Source organism: Heterocephalus glaber, unplaced genomic scaffold (genome assembly GCF_053883595.1).
Source record: "Heterocephalus glaber isolate CG9 unplaced genomic scaffold, H.glaber_assembly_v1.0 deba00000347, whole genome shotgun sequence".
Taxonomy (NCBI): domain Eukaryota; kingdom Metazoa; phylum Chordata; class Mammalia; order Rodentia; family Bathyergidae; genus Heterocephalus; species Heterocephalus glaber.
In genome coordinates this window covers 39,168,115-39,194,758 of record NW_028258143.1, presented here as the reverse complement: position 1 = coordinate 39,194,758, position 26,644 = coordinate 39,168,115, and the positions used below count along the sequence as shown (strand labels likewise).

The 26,644-nt window shown below is 38.8% G+C and overlaps 1 protein-coding gene across 12 annotated transcripts in view; it reads right to left on the bottom strand.

Moving 5' to 3' along the window:
* Nucleotides 1–26,644, bottom strand: part of Tanc1 (tetratricopeptide repeat, ankyrin repeat and coiled-coil containing 1) — a 250,878-nt gene that overhangs the window by 137,140 nt on the left and 87,094 nt on the right. For all 12 annotated transcript variants that reach the window (XM_004835897.3, XM_021265939.2, XM_087199193.1 and 9 more), the window contains one exon: nt 8,233–8,311. In XM_004835897.3, the coding sequence (XP_004835954.3) occupies nt 8,233–8,293 (61 nt within the window). In that variant the 5' untranslated portion in view covers nt 8,294–8,311. The remainder of the gene's footprint in view (nt 1–8,232; nt 8,312–26,644) is intronic.

The window sequence follows — 26,644 nt, the reverse complement described above, 5'->3', positions numbered from 1 at the left end:
GCGCCCTGTTTATTTCACTTTAAGAATATCGCCTCAGTGTGCATCCATTTAGCAATAAATGTCTCTAATTTCTTGGTTTTTATGGCTGAGTAGTACTCCATTTTATTAAGGAGATATTGCTGGAACTAACTCTGCCTGCTGTTCAGAGAACTTGCCAGGTGTCAAGGTTCCAGCTCATCTAGGCAGGAGGAGGCACTTTCTTGGCTGTGCACACAGACAGAATGCTACTGAGTACTGTGGCTACCTGATGACTCATCTTAGATGCTTTTTATTTTGGTTTCTCTAAAAATTTCTTGAGTATCAGTCAACCATACCAAAAGACCATTAGCCTCAGTGTATGAAATTTTAACAATGAATTAAGACACTTTTACGCACTAAATATAGGTGGTTTCACTACAAGTGACTTTAATGATAACTCCCTGAATGACTTTCTAAGAAAGCTCTATGTGAGTCATGGTGGTGTACGACTATAGTCCCAGCTATTCAAGAGACTGAGTCAGGAAGACTTGAGCCAGCCTGGACAACACAGTAAACCCTGCCCCTTAAATAAAATAAATCCAGGACTACCAACCAGGGACTACCCTAGAAAAACCAAAAAAAACAGACAAGCTTCTCTCAATGCCAAAAGAAAAATATAACTAGGAACAAAAAGACATCTAGTCACTGAACATGACATATTAATAAGCACTAAATACATAAGCCTACCAACTTCAACAAATGCTGATTTAAAACACTGAACAATATGTTTTAACCTACAAAATTGACAAAGATTATCAAAATCCACAATATTTCCCATACTTGTAAGAATTATGCAAGCAGCACGCTCACATTGGTTACCCAAATGACAACCAATACAGCATTTGTGGACAACAATTGGCAAAGGGGCACCAAGAGCTTGTGAAAAGTTCATCTCCTTTCAGTACTGATAGCCTAGAATGACTGTGTTAAAGTAATGAGTAATTCATACAAGGGTACATATTTTCCAGGAAGTTTTTTAATGAACGAGAAAAATATGGAAAGAAGATGGTCAAAAATAAAATCATGATATACTGAAAGGACAAAGTAAAAGACATAAAATATCTTGGGTTTTTGTCTTTATTCTTAGTAGTATTCTCCAACTTTTCTACAACGAGCATATACCATGAGGCATTGATTCTCATATTTATTCTCTAATATTTATTCTCATTTTTACTACCATGTAGTAGCTTGAAAAAAACTTTAAGTATAATAAACTCTAAGTGGCAAAGCACTGTGGCAGTTTAACAGCTAATTTTTTCTTTAGTAGTGCACAAATAATCGTGTGTTTTATAATCAAAGAAATACCATGTAATCAGAACAATTTAGCACAGCAGTTTTAGATGGTGCCCTCAAATCACTCTTACTAGGCAGTAGTTACAATGCGCAATCACTGCCTGTGCATGGCTGGTTGTCACACCTAGTGCAGAGACCAGACCATTTCTGGGAGGTCAGTCAGTAAGCCAACTACGACCCAGTGTGGGGAGGAATAAGACCCCTGGATTTTACCTGAAAGTCTTCTGGCAAACCTCCCTTTGAGGTCACAGAAGCTTTCTGAAAATCAAGTCTAAATAAAGATCTTTAAAAAAAGAAAGGAAAAGTACCTTTAGTGGAAAAAATTATCTGTGAAATAAAATTAGATTTAATTAAAAAAAGGACTGAATTTCTCATGTATAATTTTCCTATTACAAGTTAAGCTTCCTATTGCACTTACACACACACATATATATGTATATATGTATATATATATATATATATATATATATACACACACATACACACACACACACACACACACAATAGGGGGCTCAAGTAAAAAGTGTTGAGAGTTTTTCCACACTCTTTATGATTCCAAGAGTCTCTTGCTGGAGGCTTTACTGACCATGAGGAGGAGAAGATCCAGGGTGACTTCCCCTTCCTCTGGCTCCACAGCTTTCTCCAATTGCTCCTCACAGCAAATAGGATGTTCACCACAAAGCCAATGTGGCCCAGCATGTTTAAGGGCCTGACTCCAACAAATGCTCATTATTTGCTCCCTTTCTTCTCTAAGCTTTTCATCCTTATACCTCTTTAAAACATATGGGAAAGCTACAAAGAAGACAGAGGGCAAGGGCCTTCCAAATATAAAGACCTTTATTAATGAAGGATGTGTTGAGATGAAATTTTATAAACTGGATTTAAAAATCTATCCTTGGAGATGGGGATATAGCTCAGTAGTAGAATGCTTGACTAGGAGTTCAATCCCCAGCACCACAGAAAGAAGAAAGAAGGCAGGGAGGGAGGGAGGGAGGGAGGGAGGGAAGGAGATCTATTTTCAAATTGCTTGGTGATTCCTGAAATCCCTTGAGCAAGGAAACAAGCCTTCCAGTTTAATGTCACAAAAAAAAAGATAAAATGCAATAGAGGTAAAAAGGTTACAAACCACCACACAGCAAATGACTTAGAGCTTGCTTGGTTTTGTTCTGAAGGAAAAGATAAAGATGGGAGAAGTCTCTTGATTGCCCAAAGAAAATGGAAGATTAAGTCCTTGGGAATAGGAAGTCATGGAAGCTTCTAGAATAATGCTCTTAACTTTTCCTTGTTGGAGGCTTTTCTTTTATTCAACAAGGGACAAGAAATTGTAAAGCGTTTTATTTGTTCTTTAAGGTATCACAGTTTTCTCAAAGGAAAGATAGAGCTGGACACAGTGAAACATATGTGTAATCCCAGCTTACTTGGGAAGCTAAAGCAGGAAGATCGCACTATCTAGCAGAAGCCAAATGCCAACTTACACACTTCTGCAGAAAAATTCTCTTATTTAACCCTGACAACATCCCTGTAAGGTAGTTTCATATAGGGCTAGTGTTACAGTGCTCACCTAGCACATGCCAGTCAATGAGGCTGGATTCCCCAGGACCATAGAACAAGAAAAAAAGCCAGATGTGGTTGTGCACACTTGTCATCCAAGCATTCTGGGAAGCTAAAGGAGGAAGATCACAGGTTCCATGTCAGCCTGGGCAATTTAGCAAGAAATAAGGGGGACTGGGATATAGCTCAGTACAAAGCCCCTGGGTTCAATCCCAAGCAGTGAGCGAAAGACAGAGAGAAATTTATCCAAGTTAACTGGGAAGTGATCAAGCTGAGATTTTAAATATATCTTCTAATTCCAAAGTCTATACTTTTTCTAGACTTTGCAATTTACATGAGGGACAACGAAGACAAAAACCGAAGGAGTAACCAACTGAACCACACACAACAAAACAGCATTACTGCTCCCACTAAGCAGCCTGGTTCTGTTCTATGTTTAAATCATGTTCTAATATTTTGCAGAATTTGTTTAAATGCCCTGGTTTAAAAAAAGATAGAAACACATTACCTTTTAAATGAATTATTCTTGCTTACTTTGTTGCTTAGGAAACATTTTTGGAGTCTGTTAAAAGAAGATACCAAATATCCACGGCTCAGCAAGACAGTCATTGCACTAAATTCCTAAATAACAGTCCACAACCACAGAAAATGGGCAATGCAGCACAAAATAATCAAAAGCAGCTTCATATTTTCTGTATAAAACAAAGCATCATTTGTACTGAGGCATTTTTAGAAGGTACCACTGAAAGTCAGAATGCACCCTGGAATGGCTTAAAATATCAAATTTAACAATCACATCAATGGCTTTTAAACTTTATAGGCAAACAGAGCTTCCTTTTACTTCAAATTCAAAGTGAAGAACTAGATGCAAAGCTAACAGATTAATTCAGTGCACACACAGGCTTAGAGATGATCCAATGCCTTAATTAACACCATTACAAGTGCATTTAGCCAACCACCTGGGTTTTAACGATGGCAAGGTGAAGACCAAATGTTTTTAATAAATTGCTTCAAACTAAGCCCCCCTGCTTAAAATGAACATGAACAAGTGAGTGGAAAAGACTAATAGCTATTATTTTGGCACATTAAAGAACTGTTTTTCAATCAGTCCGTATTTTAATTGACAGTCCCACAATTAAAACTTCACCAATCTTTGCCTTTCTGCCTCATATTGGCCCTACTTCCACACCAGTACTGACTGGTTCTATAGGATTCAAAACTGGCAAGAGGCCAGGCCAGGAGACATAGATAGGAAGAACAACCAGCCCCCTCTGTATATGGCAAGAGGTCTTGCCTGTCTAGAACTTCCAAAAGGATGCCAAAATCTCCAGAGTTTAAAGAAAAAACCAAACCACTGTCTACTGAGAGCTCAGATTATATCATACACCTTAGATAAAATTGTTTCATTTCTTGAAAATCAAAAGGGGAAAAATGTGAAATTAGCTAAGTCATTTACTTACTATGTGATAGTAGCTACTGTTTTTTTAAAGGAGGAAGTAGTAGCTTTTACCATGACCTATCACCAGGTATGTGTGCTTTGTTCATTTTTGAAGGGGAGACACGAGTCTGATATCTATGACTAAAGAGGAGGCTCTGAGATGCATGTGCTGGCAGGAGTCCACCTTGGCCTGTAGATGCTGAGAAATTTAGATGCACTCTCCCTGTCTCTCTTGGAGCTAGAATCCAGGCATGGGAACAAGGCTCAGCCACTCTAGTACACCCCACATTTTCAGATTTCCCACACTGTATGATACCTCAAGTGAGTACATACAAGTCACTATATATTTGTCCAAACCCATATAAAGGACAACACTAAGAGCAAACCCTAATATAATATTATGGTATGTCAATGTAGGTTCATCAACTGTAATAAATGCCACACTTTGGTGGGGGTTGATAATGGTGGAAGCTATGGATGTGTGATGGAAAACTCCATACCTTCTGATCAATTTTGATGTAAACCTAAAGCTACCTTTTTGTGTGTGTGTGTGTGTACCAGGGATTGAAAAAGCTACCTTTTAAAAAGCCTTTAAAAACAAAACATCAGTATTACATTAAAGGACAAATGAAATGTACAGATAATTTTGGAAGAACTAGTCGGTTTAAAATAATGTGCCTATCAATTCAGGAATATGATATTTCTAATTTATTCAAGTCATCCCCTTAAGTCCTTTGATAAAGTTTTGTCATCTGTTTCAATACAAGGCTTACATATTTCTTAAGGTGATTTTAAAATTTTTGTGGCTATTCTAAGATGGGACTTTCTCCTATTCATTTTCAGAACAGTATACTATGAAGAAGATACTGGCTTTCTATGTTGCTCCTATATCCACTCTTATCAGGTCAAGATATCAGATACATCCAATTTCAGAATGCACCAATTATTTAAGTTTAATTTAAGTAAAAATTTAGTAACAGTAACATCAAAGGAAAGGTTAGTTAAAATAAAGAAACACGTGGTAGAAGGTTGTAGACGTCTCTGGAGAGCTTTCAAATAAAAATAGTGCCTCATGTGCTTGTTTTAGACCAAGGTCCTAGCATAAAAAACAGGGAAAGAAAAAAAGAGATGCCCTTGTTTGGCCTTCCCCTCATTATGCCTTAATAGTGATTTTTGCTCTCTTTGGCCTAACTCAAGGTCAAGAGAAGTACAGGGCTCATTTACAATGATGGAACAGTCTTCCCAAAAAGGAGATTTGTAAGTGTTTAATGTTGTATTCTCCAACAGGCCTCTACAGCCCACAGAAAACATTTTGTCCCCAGCTATAAGCATTTCCTAGGTAAAAAGTGTAATCATAGAAAAGAATTCTGCTATATTAAGAGCTCACTCAATGGCTTTCAATAGTTTGACTCTATCTGTATTTCAAATATCCTTATATACATGTAAACTAAATTTCAACAATAGTTTAAAGCAATTACATGGGACATATTCCCTTTTTTTTGGTACTGGGGCTCGAATTCAGGACCTTGCTCTTGCGAGGCATGCGGAGGAACCACTGAGCTAAATCCCCGGCCCTGGGACATACTCTTTTAGGGACAGGAGCTGAGAGAATAACAACTCATCAATACTTTTGAAAAATATTTGGTTTATTTTGAAGAATACTAAATATAACTCTGATTGCATTTTCCAAATTCTCAAAACAAATTCAACACAAAAGTACATGTAGTAAAATATTGTCAGTAAAAATCTACAAAGAATATGAAAAGCTGAACTCAATTTTTTAGACATAAATATTTCCTACATTTCTGTGATTGTCACCTCAAGCACTTAAGATTTTTTGTCTTTACAATAAAAATTGGTTTTAATTGGAAACAATAGAGCAAAATTTTTCCATATTGAAGGAGAAATTATTACCTAATTTTCAGAGCAATCTTAGTAGATTACCCAGCTTTAATTTATAGAGAAACTTAGCTACGATTTACCTATATAATGAGAATTGGTACAGAACTCAACACATGAACGGTCAAATTCCAAGTATTTTCCCCAATCATCCTGTAACATAACTTCATCTGGATTTAAAATTCCATCTGCTTTGTTCTTAGCCTAACAAAACCAGATTCTAGTTAAGAGCAAACAGGCACATACCATATAGATGCTTTATGAGAAATGTTCCCACTGCTTTTTCAAGTTGGTTTACGTTAGTGGAAAGGCTATGGTGTGGGAATTATTATGAAAACAGGATTCAGAAAAAAACAGTAGTTACTCTGAAAGACCAAAGGGAGACATAAACTTCCAAGTCACATGCTTTGAAACTGGAAAAGTTTCAAAGGCAAACTGTGTTCACTGTCTGGCCCGTCTGAAAAGACAGATGCCTCAAGTCATTAATACTAGTATTTCCCATGGACCTGGTGCTGGTCAAAGTGGATGTTAGGTCTGTTTTGAAAGACTCTGTTACTGTGTAGGGAGTTTTGGCTTGGAGACCCTGGCCCGAGGAAAAAAACTACTGGTTGGCAACTCCATCTCAACAGACAGCTTAGCATCTAACTCTATGCTGGAAATTATAAAGGTTTCTAAAGAAAGAAAAAAGTTTTAGAATTGATGTCAGATGAGCCAAAACTTGAAACCAAAAATTAACAGCTTTCAGAGAACTAATGAGATAGACATTTTGGCCTTGACCCAGTAGAAGATGAATGTACCCCCAGACAGAAATGATGTGAACTAAAATTTCTCCATAGTAACAATTATAATTAATTATTCAAAACTAAGGGTTGAATTTCTAAGGTTATGAGCTAACTGTAGTCCCCTGTTTGTATCATTAAAATCTGGTTTCTTCTGTTCTTTGTATGTGCTTACCCAAGCATTAATGAGAAGCTTTTATAACAGAATTTTAACAGCAAACTTACAATAAAGGCTCTACTTTTAAGGTGTATTTGCCACTTTGCAGAGTAGGCTTAAGGAATATTTAGTAATACACTAATTCTGTCTAGGTTCCATACAACCAAAACATTTAAAAGTCCATTTAGTCTCATAAAAGTACAGAAAAAAAAATATTAACAATATTCTTACAATACATTACAGGTCCTTCTGAATTGAAGAATTCACTATAATTTGGTGATGTTTCAGTAGTAAGTGTAATTATTTATATTTCAAATAAAATATGTGACACACAGTAAGTAGAAAAAAGGCCACTCTCCAACAAGACTGAATTAAGATGAATTTGAAGAGCGAAATGCAATATTTCAAGGCAGTCAATTCCTGCTAATAGATTTTTATTGTGTAATACAAGGATACAACACACAGTTTTTCTAGCTATACTAACAGAATATAACAATAAGTAGTCACCAGAGTAACCTCAGGGGAGGTTATCACAGGGAATGTAATGCTACTGAGGTCCCAATAATCACGTATGCATGAGAACCCTACAGCCAGGAATGAAACCCAAGCCAAATTGAGCAGCTCTCCTCATAATGAAAACTAGCAGTCTGGCATTAAGTGGGGCCACACCTGTTAGAAGTAAAATTTGATACTAAAAAAAGATGAGGACTAGTCAGTCAGCAGTTGGTCAAACATATAAAACGCAATTCCATGTAGGACAAGGGAAAAGGCTTTCTAGAAATCAAATTCCTGAACACACCTGTTACCCCTCAAGGTCTTTAACTCTGCATGCCTCCAGATCTGAATGACTTGTTAAAATTATGACCCTTCAAACTCTTCTGGGGAAGGATCTGGCTTATACCCCAAACTCAATTTTCAAAGTCACTTCTCCTAAGAAAGCTCCAAAACATATTAAATTTCTCATAGCCTTGAAAATGCTATTGTTCAAACCCTCTCTGACCCAATTCCCAAAGCAACTCAGCTACCCGGCCTGCAGTGAGTTGTATCTTGCTATCCAATGTCCACCGGGCTTGTTCAACTTGTTCTTGTACACATACCCGTTTCCTTCTTGCTTCCTTTTCCTCCCTCTCGGCTCTTCTTCAGCACAGCCTTTAACATTTTGATACTCTTTTGTCTCTAAAGAAAAAAAGAAAGATTGAAAGATTTTGAGTACAACTTTCATTTTGATATAAGAAGTAACTTGCATTACAAACAAACTCTGGACAATATAAAGGGATCTTGAGTTTTACATTAATTTTCTATTAATAAACTATGGTGGCAAATTAAATGCTAAAGACACAAAGAATGTTTTATAACTTTTAATGAAGTGATCTGAAGTTCACTCTTATTATAAAAGTTACAAAAAACACAATAATGCATGCACAGCATTCCACATCTAATTAAGGTTATGAGGCTAACCCTGGGCACATGGCTATAAAATATTTGGCATGGTAATGCAGTCCTCCAATCCTAATTCATCAAAAGGAAGAAAATATTTAAAAATGAAATCAAAATGATAATGGTTTAGAAAGAAGTTACAGGGTTAAAGGCAATGTACTACAGTGTTTCTAATTATATACCTAAAAGAAAAACATTTCAGAAGGTTATCGGAAAGGAACATACCTTATAAGCATTTGCAAAATAAACATGGTGGGAACACATTTTAACACTGTCAGAAGACCTGATTAAATAGTACACACTCCTGTGTGTTTTTACTATATATAGTTATGACTTCAGGGTGGAGAAGAGAGGTGAGTAGAATAGACCTGCAGTATTATGGCTGACTCTTTAAAAAAAAAAAAAAAAAAAAAGCTGTATTTTTAAGTAGAGTTGTACTGAGCTTATAAAAACAACACAATGACCCAAGCCTAAGATGAAATAGGAAACCATCTCTATAGTAAGAGACAGACAATAGGAGTATTATTTCATCATGAAGCTAGTGTCCTTTAGTACATACATACATACACACACACACACACACGCACACACACACACACACACACTCACTCAGATGATGGCTGGAAAACCCCAAGCACTAACAAATCCTAGTGGGTTGTGTTACCCATCATGCTTTTGCTGATGCATTAAAGAAAGCAGAAGCCAAGAGGCTGCTCCTGAACAGACAAGATGGGGGCAGGGGCACACAGAAAGGCAGGGGGAAACTCCCACTGAGAAGACAGCTTCCTTAACCTGCCTTGCTAACATGAATGTTTGAAGTGTCTCAGTGTAACCCCCCACACCACCTTTCAACCCTTAGAGCAAAGCAGAGGTTTTGTGGGGCCCGCTCAGAAAGACAGGGAGCCCCAGTATGTTGTCATTCACAGAATTACACAACATAAGTGTGCAGGGTGACCTTCCTTATCACAGTATCCAGGCCTTTATTTATTTTTCTAAGCCCTTTGTTTTACTGATGAAGAAACAGAGACCCTGGGAGGCTGACTTGCCCAGAGTTCACTCAGCTAATTAACAGCAGGGTCAGAATCCAAATCTGCAGTGTCCCAACAAGGGCTGCCCTTACTCATTCTGTTGGCTGGCTGGCCTCCCTTCTCAGATCAATGAAAGCTTTGGGCAAACAAACAAAACTGAGAGATATTAGGGGAAAAAAATCTTAGAATATAAGAATGCCATACAAACAAGTTGTTACAAACAAAAAGAACATGGCTGAGAGCCTAATTGTTTTTAAGATGCTACTTGAATGGGCCCTGGTAAAAAGACTTATGTTCCACCTAAAGGGCCAACACTCAGATCTAGAAGAGTGTGCAGTATGCTCTTCCACATGAGGACCTTGGACACACAAATTACTCCTAACAGTCATGCCTAAAAAGAGCAATACAAAATGTTACGGCATAAAAAATGGTACATAGGGTCAGGGATTTAGCTCAGTGGGGCCGTTACCTGCCTCACAAGCACAAGGTCCTGAGTTTGATACCCAGTACCAAAAAAAAAAAAAAAGTATATAAAATTAAATAAATAAATAACAAGCACTGACATCTCTTCAAATCAATCAATCAGTTAATCAGTCAAGCAACAATTTTCCAGGTGTGTAATTTAACAAAGACTACACACTTAAAAAATACTGACAGAAGCTGGGTACAGTGGCACATGCCAGTAATCCTAGTATATTCAGGAAGCTGAGGCAGGAAGATTGTTGAGTTTGAGCCAACCTGGGCTACATAGCAAGTTCAGGGCTAGACTAGGATACTTCATCAGACCCTGTCTCAAAAAGCCAAAGAAGGGCAGGGATTTAGCTCAGTGGTGCCATGCCTGCCTTCCAAGGTCAGGGTCCTGAGTTCAATCCCCGGTACCAAAAAAAAAGAAATCCAAAGAATAAAAAAATAATACTGATAAAGCTATGCCATCAAAAGTCCCACTGCACATGCCAGAGTGACTCTTGAAGAACCCTGTACAGTGGACTACAGAGGACCCTCAAGTTACAAATGGCCTAACATATGAACAACCTGGGTTAATTAGATTAGTGGAAGATTCATCTGTCTCTTGTTCTTGTTATCTCTAGCGTGCCCAGGTAAACATCCAGATCTCAGCTGTACTGACTTATAACCAACTTGAGTTACAACCAGCCCTTCGGAACCAATGGGGTTCATAAGTCAAGGGCCCACTGTCCTTGGATCTTAAATCAGCTCAGGCCCCATTATGTCCAAGAAGCTGCTGCCCTGAATGATCACACAGTCATCACCAATTTTCACCAGACCTACTGAGCCACTCAGAACACACATGCCACCGGGGAGGTCTAGGTGACACTGATGTTGGCATCTCATTCCAGACAACTTGTTTGTCTATTTGGGGGAGCTCAGCTGTTTTCAGCATAGTCACATCTTCCACATCAGTAGCCTTGAGTTAAGTGAAAAGGGTGATCAAATACCAGCCGTAGTTTTTCTTTACAGTTCCTGCTTTCCTCCATAAATAGCAATTCAGGGGGAAGAATTTAAATTTTATTCTAAAAGCTATTCAAACAATGACCCTGAGAAACTGATTATACTTGAGTGTACAAGAACCCTATGACCACTACAACAGGTAAATGTACACACCCAAACTGGAGAGGAAAAAAGTAAGATTTCCCAGCAAATTAAATTCTGAAATTCACAAAGATCCAAGTAGAGCTATGCAAAATCACCTGGAAGTCCCAATCATCCTGTGGACTAAAATCCTTAATCAAAATGTGACATTTTTCAACAGACCTAAACACTATTCCCATCTGAAGGGGGACTGTCAGAAGGAACAGCTGAGATAGGCTACAAGGCCCAAAATTTATATTTCAGAGAAGATCAGCTGACATACCTGATGGTACCTATGAACTTCTACACACACAACCACATTCACATTCAGTTCTGGAAATGGGTTATCAGAACTGGGTGCTATTAACATTAGCACAATTTAACTCCTTCCCCTTGTTCTGATTCTGTAATTTGGCTTCTTTCTTAGAATGCCAATAGTGTGGGGATAGAGTGCTACTCCAGCCAATACTGGGAGTAAATTAATAAACCAGTGTTCTGAACGTAAACAAAATCTCTCATGAGTTTTGTCAAATGTCCAAATCCCACCCATTTAAGACATTGAGACTACTGAGGAACCGTCCTCAGTTTGAGGACGAAAAGGAAGAGAGTGTAAATTCTTTGATGGAGATGCCACCATGAACCAGACCTGTGAGACCAGCCAGCAGGCACTCCATGAATAAATCCTCTGCTTTAACTTACACATTTCCCCTCCAGTAGTAGCTTCAACTACTATCATTTTTCCTCTGAAAGTGAATATTTACTTGTCATGAACAAGAACCAAATGGAAATGATGTAAACTATCCTTCCAGACATAGTAATTCAGATCCAAAACACTGAAAAGAAACTGCCAGAAGCTATCAAGTTGCTAATGGAAAATAACGCAAGTGGTGAGGAAGTATTTAGGAACAAGTGTTACAGGATAAAACATAAGAAATGTTATCCTTACTTTAAATATTATACCACAAACAAAAGGGACAGATATAACTGGCCAAATAGAACCCTGGTAGGTCTGCCCCATAACACCTTACACTTCAGAAACAAACAAAAAGCCTTAAGCTTCTGTGACAGAAAGGAAAACAAATATATGGTTGGGTTCAAATAAGAATACATATTTCAAAAAGTAGAGATTATCTGTTATAACGTAAAATTATGTACTTCTGAGGCTGGCATCATAGCTCAGGGATAGAGCATCTACCCAGCCTGTTCAAGATACTGGGTCTGATCCCCAGCACTGCAAAAAATAAATTATATGCTTTTGAGGGAAAGAATGTGTGTGGAGTTGAGGGAGTATTGTCTTTTTCTTACTCATTGCAAAGTTCATGGATGACATCTCTGTAACAAGAGAAAGGCTTAAGTTTATATGACCAAAGTTTTATGTGATATGGGAGCTTTCAGAAATAAAGACCCAACCTAGGGAAAACTGTATCTTTATGTTCAGAACTGATGAAGAATGACAATTATGTGAAAGTGTTGTTGGGCAAAAAGGCCAACTTAATGTTAATAACCTGGGAAAAAATTACCAGTCTGTTCCGATTCTTCCTACCTTCTTAGTATGAGGCAGAACCCCTCTGAAATGAAAGTCTTATGCTCTCCTATCAGATGAGGTTAAGTCAAAAATTCCTTTATGGGCATGCTTCAGGGAAAGGGGCATGCTTCAGGGAAAGAGGCAGGCAGAGGTCACAGGCCTTCTTGCATCTGCAGTTCTCAACTGGTAGGGCTATTTTTGGGGGTACAACATGACAAGTTCCAAAAAAGAAGAAAGACCAATCTCTAAGATACTACAACTGAAATTAAGTAACAGAAGAAAATTACCTATAGTGTCCATTTAAAAGAAAGTAATAGGTGAATACATAACATCACACCTAGAAAGTCAATGACCTAAAGTTCCTAAATTCCCTTATTTTCTACTATCATTCAATATCTGAGGCTCCCTAAATGCTTAAATGCCTAACCTGCAGAAACTAAAGTGACCATCAAAAGCTTATGACCTCTTCTTGTATTTTGCCTTTAGTACATCAAGTCTTTGGGGACAGGCACAATGTCACCATGTCCTGTGTTGGAATTCTGCACAGTATGTTACACTATCACCTAAAAAATAACAAAAATCACCTTCGGTTTAAAAAATGAGATGATTTCAAACAAAACATCTCAGTTTTCAATCACAATGGTAATATCCTAACTTCTGAAATCACAGAATAGCAGTACCATTACAATTTCCTCTTCTGGATTACCATATTGCTTATCTACATAATGTTAAGTCGAAGGTCAGGGCTGGGCTGAGGCTATGTTTATTCTTTAATAGATACAAGCCAGAACACAGGCTTCACACCCACTCCCACTCTCTTCTCAATATTTGTTGACAGATTTAACCAGACTGCAAAGAACATAGGCGATTTCCTCCAAATCAAGCAATGAACCAACATTTATAATGGTTTATAATGGACAGAGAACATTCTTATATATTCTCATTCACAAGGAAAGTAAGAAAACTCAGTTAAATCCAATTGACATCAGGCTATGAAATACCTGGGGGGGGGGTGCTGCATTTCATAATATCTCTTCATTTCCATACCTTAACCTAAAATTCTCAAGCCAGTTATTGCAAATACCTATACTCTCACGCTTTGTGTGCTCCAGCTTAAGGAACATGTCCCATCAAACCAACTATCTGACCTCAAAGCAAAACTCTCTGAAGATGCCTTCTTTCTTTTGTCAAAATAAATAACAAAGCTGGAGCAGTAGTTTTACAAGAGAAACTACTGGAAGGTATAGTATATGTAAGTATTAAGAAATATTTTTTCAGAGCCGGGGATTTAGCTCAGTGGTGCTGCCACCTGCCTCACAAGCGCAAGGACCCAAATTTGATCCCCAGAACCCCCAAAAAAATGAAATGTTTTTTCAGAAATGGGGAAGACATCAAAAACATTGTCAACATTAAACATTCAAAAAGTTTTCTTGGGCTGGGGATTTAGCTCAGTGGTTCCGCAGTCTGCCTCCCAAGCGCAAGGACCCGAGTTCGATCCCCAGTACCAAAAAAAAAAGTTTTCTCATGGGCCAAGGATTTAGCTCAGCGGCACCACTCCTGCCTTGTAAGTGCAAGGTCCTAAGTTCGAGCCCTAGTACCAAAAAAAAAGGAAGTTTTCTCAGCCAGGTGTAATGGGCACACCTGTAACCCCAGCATTTGGGAGGCTGAGACAGGAGGATCATCATGAATTCTAGGACAGCCTGGGTTATGGCTATACAGTGAGTTCAGGCCCAGCCTGTACTATATATATAGTGAGATCCTGTTTCAAAATAACAAAAAAGTTTTCTTAAACCTAGTTAGTTTTGACTCATCTAAGTAATAACCATGTCTTCTTATGATGGCCTTTAGGACTTTCCTTTGTATTAACATTTGTTGTTTATCAAAAGAAAGGAAATGATAGTGACAGTAGTTCTGTAGCAACCTACAAGATAAATAATACAGAAGAGAGCAAATTAAAAACAAAGCAGAACAGAGACAACAAAAGGAAACAAGGAGGTCTGCTGGAGACAACCTTACCTACGGGCTAGAAATTCATGGGAAACCCTGCATTACAGAAGCATCCTGAAATCAAGAGCAGTATCTCCAACACTCTAAGAAATCCCCTTGTTTTTTCCCTTGAAAAGAAAAAAGCCTAGTAATCAAATGACCTGGTCAGGAGGATCAATGGAACAGAACAGAAAATGCAGAAAACTCCAAACACACTCAGTTACCATATCTTTGACAAAGGGGCCAAACATCTTCATTGGAAGAAAGATATCTTCTTTAATAAATGGTGCTGGGGAAACTGACTTTCCACATGCCAAAGATTAAACCTATATCCATACCTCTGACCATGCACTAAACTAAAATCAAAACAGATCAAAGATCTAAATCCTAAAATAGAAACATTTAATCTGTTGGAAGATAGAATAGGTAAAGAAGAAGACATAGGTGTAGGCAAAGACTTTCTGAACAAAACCCCAATCTATAAGAACTATCACAAAGGATCACATCATATTAAAAAGCTCTTGCACAGCAAAAGAAACCACCAACAGAGTCGCGCTGGAAACACCGAGTCAGTGTGGGGAAAACACCGAGTCAGTGTGGGGAAAACACCGAGTCGGCCCGCTGCAAACAGGCAGGTCTGCGGGCACAGTCGCAAGGTTGCTAATCCCGCTGAAGGCACCGAATGAGCCCGCTGCAGAAGGGCAGGTCTGCAGACCTGGTTCCAAGGTCACCAGTCGCACTGAAAACACCGAATCAGCCCGCTGCAGACGGGCAGGTCTGCGGACACGGTCCCGAGGTCACCAGTCTCACTGAAAACACCGACTCAGCCCGCCCAGGCAGCAATCCACTGAACAACAATCCTTTGGGCTCTTCTCTGTACAGCCACCTGGTTCCACGCTACAAAGACACAGAGGACACTGGACCACCAGACCACCATACTGGAGGTAATCAAGTTCTCAGCATTTAAAGGATTCCTGCCCAGAGGTAGGGGCTTCTGAGCGGCCATCCCACTGCTCCTGGTTCAGAGGAAGGGGCTCTGGGCCGCCAACCATCACAATGCTTCTGGCCCAGAGGAAGGGGCATTCGGGCCACTATCCCTACCGCCAGCCTCTGGCCCACCTCTCCCAGCTCAGAGGAGGTGAGCCGCGCGGGCGCCAACAGTACCCCCCCCAACCCCATCCCCCAGTCAAAATGAGAAAACACATAAATAAGTCTCAAAAATAGACTTCCAGATCACCTACAGCAACCACAAAGGGAAATGAGATGGAACACTCTGATACTCAACCACCTGGACCCACTGAACTGGCAACAAAAGGGGATCTGGAAAAAAGGAAATCAGAAATAATTTCTCAGATAACAGGAGAAATTGGGCCCCTAGTGCAAGACATGATTAATAAATCTAGAGAGGAGCTCAGGAACATGATGGAATCCCAACACAGAAAACAAATGGAATCCATAAAACAGATGCAAATAGATTTCCAGGACATGAAAAACTCCATTGAAAGTCTACACAGCAGAATGAGCCAATGTGAGGACAGAACTTCAGAGATAGAAGATAAGATTGCAATTAATGACCAGGAAAAGAAAAATTGTTTCAAAATTATAAGGGAACATGAGAAATCAATCCAGCAGCTGCTAGATGATGCAAAGAAGAATAACATAAGACTGACTGGAGTCAATGAAGAAACACAACAGCGTGCAGATGACATAAAAAAACTGTTCACAGAAGTTATGGCAGAAAACTTCCCAAGCAGGGGAAAAGAGCTTGACATACAGATAAGTGAGACATATAGGACTCCAAATAGCCTTGATCAAAAGAAATTTGCACATAGGCATATAATTGTTAAGACTCCAGAAACTCAACAGAAGAACAAAGTTCTACAAGCAGTTAGAGAAAAGATACAAATCACATACAAAGGAAAGCCCATCAGAATCACAGCAGACTTCTCAACACAAACCATCAAGGCAAGAAGAGCTTGGAGTGACATATTCCAAGCCCTAAAAGAAAACAGCCTCCAACCCAGATTGATGTACCCTGCAAAACTATCTTTCAAAATGGATGGAGAAATAAGATACTTTCATGACAAAGAGCACCTTAGGAACTTTGTGAATACCAAACCAGCACTCCAAAGAATTTTACACAATATCCTAGGAACAGACATTGAGGATCACAACCCCAGGAAGCAAAGCAGAATGAACTCATCTGGCATGACAAGAAATTAAATGTAAAGGGGGAGAACCCAACAAAAAGAAAAAGTCACGGCAATGATAAGTGAATATGTTTCAGTTATAACCATCAACATTAATGCCCTCAATTCACCAATCAAAAGAAACAGACTGGCAGAATGGGTCAAGAGGCAAAATCCAACAATAAGGTGCATACAAGAAACACACTTAATTCAAAAAGAAACTCATAGACTGAAAGTTAAAGGGTGGAAAACAATGCTCCATGTGACGGGAACCAAAAAAAAAAAGCAGGAGTAGCTATCCTCTTTACAGATCAAGTAGATTTCAAACCAACACTGATTAAGAGAGACAAAGAAGGACACTACATCCTTGTAAAGGGAACAATCCAACAGGAAGAGATGACAATCATAAATATCTATGCAACAAACACTAGTGCACCCAACTATATAAAACAAATACTAATGGACATGAAAAGTCATATATGCACTAATACAATTGTACTGGGGGACCTCAACACCCCACTGTCACAAATAGATAGATCAACTAGACAAAAAATAAGTAATGAAATACTAGAACCCAATCGAACTCTTGAACACATGAACTTAACAGATGTTTACAGAATGTTCCACCCCACAAAATCAGAATACACATTCTTCTCAGCTGCACATGGGTCATTCTCAAAAATAGACCACATACTCACACATAGAACACATTTAAGTAAATGCAAAGGAACTGAAGTTAACCCCTGTATATTATCAGACCATAGTGTGATGAAATTGGAGATCAATAGCAAAAGAAACTCAAAAAATTTCATAAACACGTGGAAATTAAACAACACACTTCTGAATAACCAATGGGTCACAGAGGAAATTAAAGAAGAAATCAGACAGTTCCTTCAATTAAATGACAATGACAATACAACATATCTCAATCTATGGGACACAATGAAAGCAGTCTTAAAAGGGAAATTCATAGCAGTGAATACGCATATTAGGAAAACAGAATGAGCCCAAATAAATAACCTAATGCTGAACCTCAAGCTTCTAGAAAAAGAAGAGCAGGACAACCCCAAAGCTCATACAAGGGAGGAAATTATAATGATCAGAGGAGAAATCAATGCAATGGAGACTAACAGAACAATACAAAAAAATCAATGAAGCCAAGAATTGGTTCTTCAAAAGAATTAACAAAATTGACAAACCCTTAGCCAGCCTTATCAGAAAAAGGAAAGAAAAGGCCCAAATCCATGCAATTAGGAATGAAAAGGGTGAAATTACAACAGACCCAGAAGAAATCCACACAATCATCAATACCTACTTCCAGAACCTATACGCCAATAATTGGAAAACACAGAAGAAATGGACAGATTCCTAGATACATATGAATTGCCAAAGTTGAATGAAGAAGACCTAAAAAATTCTGAACAACCCAGTATCAACCAATGAAATTGAAAACGTAATTAAAAACACCAACTAAGAAAAGCCCGGGCCCTGATGGCTTCACTGCTGAATTCTACAAGACATTTAGAGAGGAACTGCTGCCACTACTGTTAAAACGCTTCAATGAAACTGAAAGGGAAGCAATACTCCCAAATTCATTCCTGGAAGCAAGCATCACCTTGATCCCCAAAGCACAGAAAGACCCAACCGAAAAGGAGAACTAGGCCAATCTCACTAATGAACATAGATGCAAAAATCCTTAATAAGATACTGGCAAACAGAATGCAGAAGATCATCAAGAAGATCATACACCCTGATCAAGTGGGATTCATCCCAGGGATGCAGGGATGGTTCAACATACGCAACTCAATCAATGTAATACACTATATCAATAGAGCCAAGGACAAAAACCATATGATTATCTCCATAGACACAGAAAAAGCATTTGACAAAATCCAACATGCATTTATGATAAAAACCCTAGAAAAAATTGGAATAGATGGTTTCTACCTCAAACTGATAGAAGCCATCTATGAAAATCCAACAGCCAGTATCATACTAAATGGTCAAAAACTAAAATCCTTCACACTCAAATCAGGAACAAGACAAGGATGTCCACTATCACCACTCCTGTTTAATATAGTTTTGGAAGCATTAGCCATGGCAATTAGACAAGAGAAAGAAATAAAAGGAATAAAGATAGGAAATGAAGAAGTCAAATTGTCATTATTTGCAGATGACATGATACTGTACATAGAAGACCCCAAGAACTCCACCAAAAGTCTTCTAGACTTAATAACCAAATTCAGTCAAGTAGCTGGTTACAAGGTCAACACACAAAAATCAATAGCTTTCCTCTACACCAATGACAGACTCACAGAGAGAGAAATAGGACAAATAATTCCTTTCACAATAGCATCCAAAAAATTGAAATACCTAGGAATCAACCTAATGAAAGAAATCAAAGGCCTCTTCTCTGAAAACTATAGCACTCTGAAAAGAGAGAATGAAGATGACATCAGAAAATAGAAAGACATCCCCTGCTCCTGAGTAGGAAGGATTAATATAGTGAAAATGGCCATACTTCCAAAACTGCTATATAGATTTAATGCAATTCCAATTGAGATCCCAGCAGCACACTTCATGGACCTTGAGAAAACAATCCAAAAATTCATTTGGAACAAGAAGAGACCCAGAATAGCAAAAGCAATTCTAGGTAACAGAGATATGGCAGGGGGTATCACAAACCCCAACCTGTAACTCTACTACAAAGCTACTGTGATAAAAACAGCATGGTACTGGCAAAGAAACAGACTTGAGGACCAGTGGAACAGATTAGAAGATGCAGAAACAACGCCAGACACACTCAGCCATCTTATCTTTGATAAAGGAGCCAAATACCCTCACTGGAGGAAAGATAGCCTCTTTAATAAATGGTGCTGGAAAAATTGGGTTTCAACTTGCCAAAGATTAAAACTAGACCTATATCTCTCACCATGCACTAAACTAAAATCAAAATGGATTAAAGATCTAAATATTAAAATAAAAACTCTGAACCAGTTGGAACAGAGGTTAGGTAGAACTCTTGAAGACTTCGGTGTAGGAAAAGATTTTATGAACAAAACCTCAGTTGCCTGTGAACTAGCACAAACAGTCAACAAGTGGGATCTCTTCTTATTAAAAGGCTTCTACACAGCAAGAGAAACCACCAGCAGTGTGAAGAGACAACCACAATGTGGGAAAATATCTTCACCTGCTTTTCCTCAGACAAAGGTCTACTATCTTGAATCTATAAAGAACTTAAAAAGGTCAGACCTCCCAAATTTAAAGACCCAATCCAAAAATGGGCATCTGAAATGAACAGACATTTCTCAGACAAGGAAGTAGAAATAGCAAATAGATACAGGAAAAAATGTTCAACATCACTGGCCATTCGAGAGATGCAGATGAAAATGCTGAGATTCCACCTCACCCCAGAAAGAATGGCTATCATGAAATCAACCAATAACAAATGCTGGTGGGGTTGTGGGGAAAAAGGATCCCTTCTTCACTGCTGCTGGGAGTGCAGGACTGGTGCAACCACTGTGGAAATCAATATGGAGATACCTCATAAAACTAGGGCTGGTGCAACCACTGTGGAAATCAATATGGAGATACCTCATACAACTAGGACTGGAAGTCCCATTTGACCCAGCTGGGTCAAATTTGACTCTGCTGGGTATCTTCCCCAAAGAATTAAAAGAATCATACCACAGTGATTTATGTGCACCCATGTTCATAGCAGCACAGTTTGTGATAGCTAAAACTTGGAAACAGCCCAAATGCCCATCAACTGGAGACTGGATCAGGAAAATGTGGTTTTTTTATAAAATGGAGTACTACTCAGCCATAAAAAATGAGAAATTAGAGATATTTATAGCTAAATGGATGCACATTGAGGCGATACTCTTAAGTGAAATAAATAGGACACACATGTATAAATACCGAATAGTTTCTCTGGTGTGAGAAACTGAAAGTGTAAATGGGGACTAAAATGTATGATAGGTAATGTGAAATAGGAAGAAAAGGGGCAAAGGGGAAGGAGGTGGCAGGGGTAGGGGAAAGGAAAGAAGGGAATGGAATTAATATGAGAAAATGGAAAAATAGGAACAAAATCTTTGTAAATATTGAGGAATGGAGGGGTTGAAGGGAGAGCTGGGCAACGGTGAAAGACGGGAACCAAGAGAGATTATGTAAAGGTGCAAATTTCCAATGATGAATGTCATTATATTGTATACCTAAAATGTACCAATGATTAAAATGAATAATCGATAATGCAAAATAGGAAGAAAAGGTCCAAAGGGGTAGGGGTAGTCAGAGGGGCAGGGGAAAGGAAAGAAGGAAAAGGAAAAATCTTGAGAAATGGAAAAAATGGAAATAAAGTCTTTGTAAATAGGGAAAGGTGGGAGGGGGTGAAGGGAGGGCTAGGAATGGGAAAAAAATAAGAAACAAGATGCACTATAAAAAGCCACAACTTCCCAATGAGAAATGTAATTGTGTTGTAAACCTAAAATGTACCAATAAAAGAATTTAAGAAAATAAAAAAAAAGAAACCACCAACAGAGTAACGGGACAATCCACAGAATGGGAAAAAAATTTTACCAGCTGTTCCTCAAAGGACTAATATCTAGAGTAAAGACCTCAAAAGGTCAGCCCCCCCCAATTTAATTACCCAATCCAAAAATGGGCATCTGGAATAAATACATACTTCTCAGTTGAAGACGTACAAACAGCAAATGAATATATGAAAAAATGTTTATCATCATTGGCCACTGGAGAAATGAAAATTAAAACAACACTGAGATTCCATCTTACTCCAGAAAGAATGGCTATCATCAAGAAATCAACCAACACCAAATGCTGGCAAGGCTGTGGGGAAAAAGGAGCCCTTTTCCACTGTTGGTGGGAGTTTAAACTAGTAAAATCACTATGGATATCAGTATGGAGATTCCTCAAAAAACTAAAACTAGAGGTTTCATTTGATCCAACTTTTCCCCTTCTAGGTATCTTCCAGAAAGAGTTAAAAATCATCATACCACAGAAATATATGCACACTCATGTTTATAGCAGCACAATTTATAATTGCTAAATCTTGGAAACAGCCCATAGGCCCATCAACTAAAGAAAATGTGGTTTTTAGATGCAATGGAGTACTACTCAGCCATAAAGATGGATAAACTTCAGACATTTTTAGGTAAATAGATGCACCTTAAAAACATAATTGTAAGTGTGATAAATCGGACACACGTTTAAATATTCCCATTCTCTTGTGTGGGAAATCCAAAGAGTAAATAAAGACCAAAATGGAGACTAGATATTGGGAAGCAGGAAGAAAATGTTCAAATGAGAGATGGAGAATGGGGCAGAGGGGTAAGGCAATGGGGATTTTTAAAAAATTAAGAATGGAAGGAAAACAACAGAAACAAAGTTTTGTAAATGGGGAGGGGAAGAAGGGTTAAAGGGAGGGGAGGGAAATGCAAAAAAAAAAAAATGAAGAAGCCATATTACGTACAGGTACAAATCCCCTATTATGAATGTGATCATTACGTATGTCAAAAATGTGCCAACAAAATTGGTTTTTTTAAAAAGAAAAAAAAAAAAAGGACCTGGTTACAGTAATGTGACTGGGGCAAATAAGGGAACTTCCCCAGGATACAGAGGCTTCACCCAGAAAAGTATTAAAACAACCAGGTACTCGGCTGACATTTGGTTTTCCTTAACATGCACAGCCAGAAAACATGGCACCAACAACACTGAGGCCCAACCACTCCATTTTCTTTATTCAGTCCCAACCTACAAATTGAACCTCCAGTTCTATCGTTTCTCTCTCTATAGTCAGGGTTTGTCTTAGGCAAAAACACTTCCAGATTTCATTGAAAGCCTGGTAAAATGTAGTCATAAGCAATGTGAATTTGTAAAAGAATCTGAGGCATGAAATTTGAACTCAGCTGCTTCAGGAATAAAATTAAGTAGGAACTCCCTATAATGAAATAATTTTCAACCTATCTTTAAAATATTCTACATAAGACACAATTTGTTTGAAGGAGAGTTTCTTTTTAAAAATCTCACTCTTGGGCCGGGGATTTAGCTCAGTGGTTTCGCTGCCTGCTGCTCAAGTGCAAGGACCCGAGTTTGATCCCCATACCAAAAAATAAATAAATAAAATAAAAAATAAAAAATCTCACACTTAAGCTAGTATTATTACCTGCTTGAGAATTACTATAAGCAAGTTTGTTTAAAGAAGGTCTCACTTTGGTAACTATTTGGTAGAAAGGAAATTTCACTTTTGGAGGAAAAGAAGAAACTGCTTCCTTCTGTGTGCACAAACATTTTTTATATACCTGTGCAGGGCTTTGCTCAGCCCAACTTTTAACACTACCACTTCTACAAAGCCTTTCAACCTGTGGTAGGTCAAATGATAGCTTTTTTCTAATTCTACACCCTACCTTAAACTGGTATATGATTATCGATCCAAATTATGGTTAAAAAAAACAAAACGTTGAACTCTACAGATTCCCCATGGCACCTGGGTATGCACTTCACATACAACAAAAGTTTTTTAAATAAATGAGTGGCAGGATTACTACAGAAGGGAAATCTAAATCAATGGCAATTCCCATCTACAACAGGTTTTGACTAATAATTTAAGAATTCTTCTGGTACCAAGTATAAATTCCAAGTTTATGGTCAAAATTATCCGGTGGATAACAGCACATTTACACAACAGAGCTGATCCTACTATAGGACCTTCAGAAGCACTGGAGAGAGGAAAGCTTGGTGTTTCATACAACCAGACAGAAGGGATCCAGGCAATGACAGAAAAGCTAAAATCTGAAATCAATTCATTCTCCCTCAAACTAGGAAGGTCTCAGATAGTGAAATAACAGAGGGTTTCCAGGATTGCTGACAATCATTGTCCCCATGAGGTCAGAGGCTCCTAAAGCCCCTGATCACCCACAGTTGTCATCCATTCTCTCTCACCTGGGTGTGCCCCAAACATAGCAACAGAAAACTCCTAATTAGAAGGCAAAATAGTTGCAGTATTATCACTGTCCCCACCATTCAGGTGTTAGTCAGATATTTATTTAGATCTACAGAATAAATTCCACAAGTCTACTCTAAAACCTATCCCACAATCACCTTCCCTAAAAGCCTTGACTTTATTTTAATTGTTCATATGCCCACTTCTTCCACCAGACTAGCGGCTTCTGGATGGTCAGACTCTGCCCTAACCCCACTCACATCTTAATACAGTGTGTTTTCTCACTTTAACATCAATAAATGGTTGTGGGGAAACAAAACTTTAATCCATTATATTTCTCAAAAGGAATGGCTGTACTTCAAAACAAGCTGTCATCTTTTAATGAATTTAAGTAATTTTAATATCATTTAAAATGCATAAGCCCTGAGCCTAGAGTGGTGGTTCATACTTGTAATCCCAGCACTCTGGGAGGCAGAGGCAGAACTCAGCGTCTTAGCAAGCCCTTGTCTCAAAATTTTTTCCAAAAAAATTTCTTTAAGGGTTGGAGACATAGCTCAGAGCAAAGGTCCCAGGTTCAATATCCAGTACTAAATAAATAAGCAAAGTCCTGAGCCATACAGAAATGTGCTCTGGCTTTCTGGGCCAGCAAGTGGCAGAAATGGGGTTACAATCTGATTTTCCAACTGAGAAATAAGCATTAGGCTGGTGTTTGGGCTCATAAACAATACCCAGTTTGGGCATGCTGAGTACTTTTGGGAGAATGGAGGATGGCCTCAAATGAAGTCTCTCAGACCTGCTGCTCTCTTTTTCCTGCTTCCCTTTCTTTAAGACAAGTCACAGAAACCAGAATTTCACTTTCCCAAAGTGGGTTACAGAAACTAAAACCCTCTCCCCTAAAACAAGCCATAAAAACCTAGAAATATTACTCTAACCTCCGACCTTTTTGTGGAGGACCTGGCTATAAAGACATTCTCTGATCTACTTTGTCTGATACATGATAAGAGCCTTGTTCCAGGGAGGTCCTGCCTCCTACCTGAGAGGAAGAAATGAAACATAGAGATGCCAAGAATCTGAATAGACAGGCTTTACTGGGCTCCTCACTCAGTCTACCCCTATTACATCACATGCTTGTGTCCAATTATACGTCCTAAGCATAAAACTGGACTGTTAGTTCTTTGAGTCTTCATTTCTGAAGCCCCTTGGGCCACATAAACCTTTGATTAAAATTTGTTGTGCTTTACTCTTTTGTTATTGTTGCTCTTTTTTTGAGGTGGGGGGAGTCTCATTATGTTGCCCAGGCTAGTCTTAGAGTCTTGGGCCCAACTACTCTTCCTTGCCTGTGCCTCCCAAGTAGCTGGACTATAGGCACATCCCACCATGCACATCTTGTGCTTTCTCTTAACTGTCCTTTGTTACAAAAGTCTCAGCTGTGATCCTTATGATGGTTGATGTAGTTTTCTTCATTCCATACATATTCCTAAGTATCTATTTTGCCAAGCAATAAAGTCAAGTATAATATGATAGAGGAGGAAGACAACAATGTTGGGAAACATAGGCAAGAAACTAGAAAAGACCATGTAGTCTTGGCTACTCAGGAGGCTGAGGCAGAAAGACTGCAAGTTTGAGGCCAAACTGAGCAACTCCGTGAGACCCTGTCTTCAAAATTAACCAAGTCCATGCCACTGTTTCCTCTTTAAAGAATTAAAATAAGGTGAGAGAGGTGCAGCAAAGGTTCAGAATAGTTCTATAAAGAAAAGGAAGACAAGTATAAGGCAAAAGGACAGCCAAAGAGCTCTGCTGAACCACCCCAAGTGCCACACAAGACAATGGGTGAAATGATGAAAACTGTGTAGTGTTACCCCAAGGAAGAAGCATCCAGAGGACAAGAGGACTAACTAGCAACAAGCAATTCACAGCACAGGGGCACTAAGAGGAGCCTGCCACAGAGTCAGGGCTGGACAGGAAAGCAGTAGAGTCCTGGAAAACAAGACAGCCAGAAAGAAAAGCTGTGGTGTCTCTTAAGAGCTCAAAGAGCAAACACATTTGGAATGAATGCATGGGGAAGCTGAAAAGAATCTGGTTCTTTTAAATGAATTGAAATTCTGGATGTGGAGCAGTTCCACATGATGGTAAAGACAAGACTGGTGAAAGTAGAGCTGATACATGAAACCAGACCTGACTTGAAAGTGCAGGCACTAAGCAGCTATCTCCAAAGTCCTCAACAAAGGAAAGAAGAGGGTCAGGTGGTATCCAGGAGAGCAGAGTACAAGCCTCAAAGAAAAGGTAGCTGGTAAGAAGGTGAAAGTACTGCAGTTATCGATCCAGCCAAGGAGGATTAGGAGGTCACCAACATCCACACAGGGTCCCAGTGGCCAGGAACCCAAAGCTCCTGAAGAATCCAGGGCTTTGAATACAAGTGACAATCTTGAATGCAGTCTCACCCTCCCTGACAGCACTGTAGAAGACATGGCTCTGGCCTCAGGATGCTTCTCTGGAGATCCAAATCCCAATCCCAATCAGCAGTTAGCTCCTTAACAACTACACTCTGAGAGTGACATTTTGTCTTCCTTTCTGCTTCTTAAGTTTCCCACTTGAGTCATGTAATGGGGTACAATCCCCCACTTACACCAACCCTCTTCTTGAGGTGTGGCAATCAGCTTCCTAACAAAGTGAAGGCATTCGGCAAACACAGTGATTTGGGGCAAGTTATTTCACTGACTCTTCAAATGGGAATTCTGCACCTTTTCCTGCTGTGTTTGATGGTTTCTGATTTCTCACACCAGTAAGTACTAGAATTTT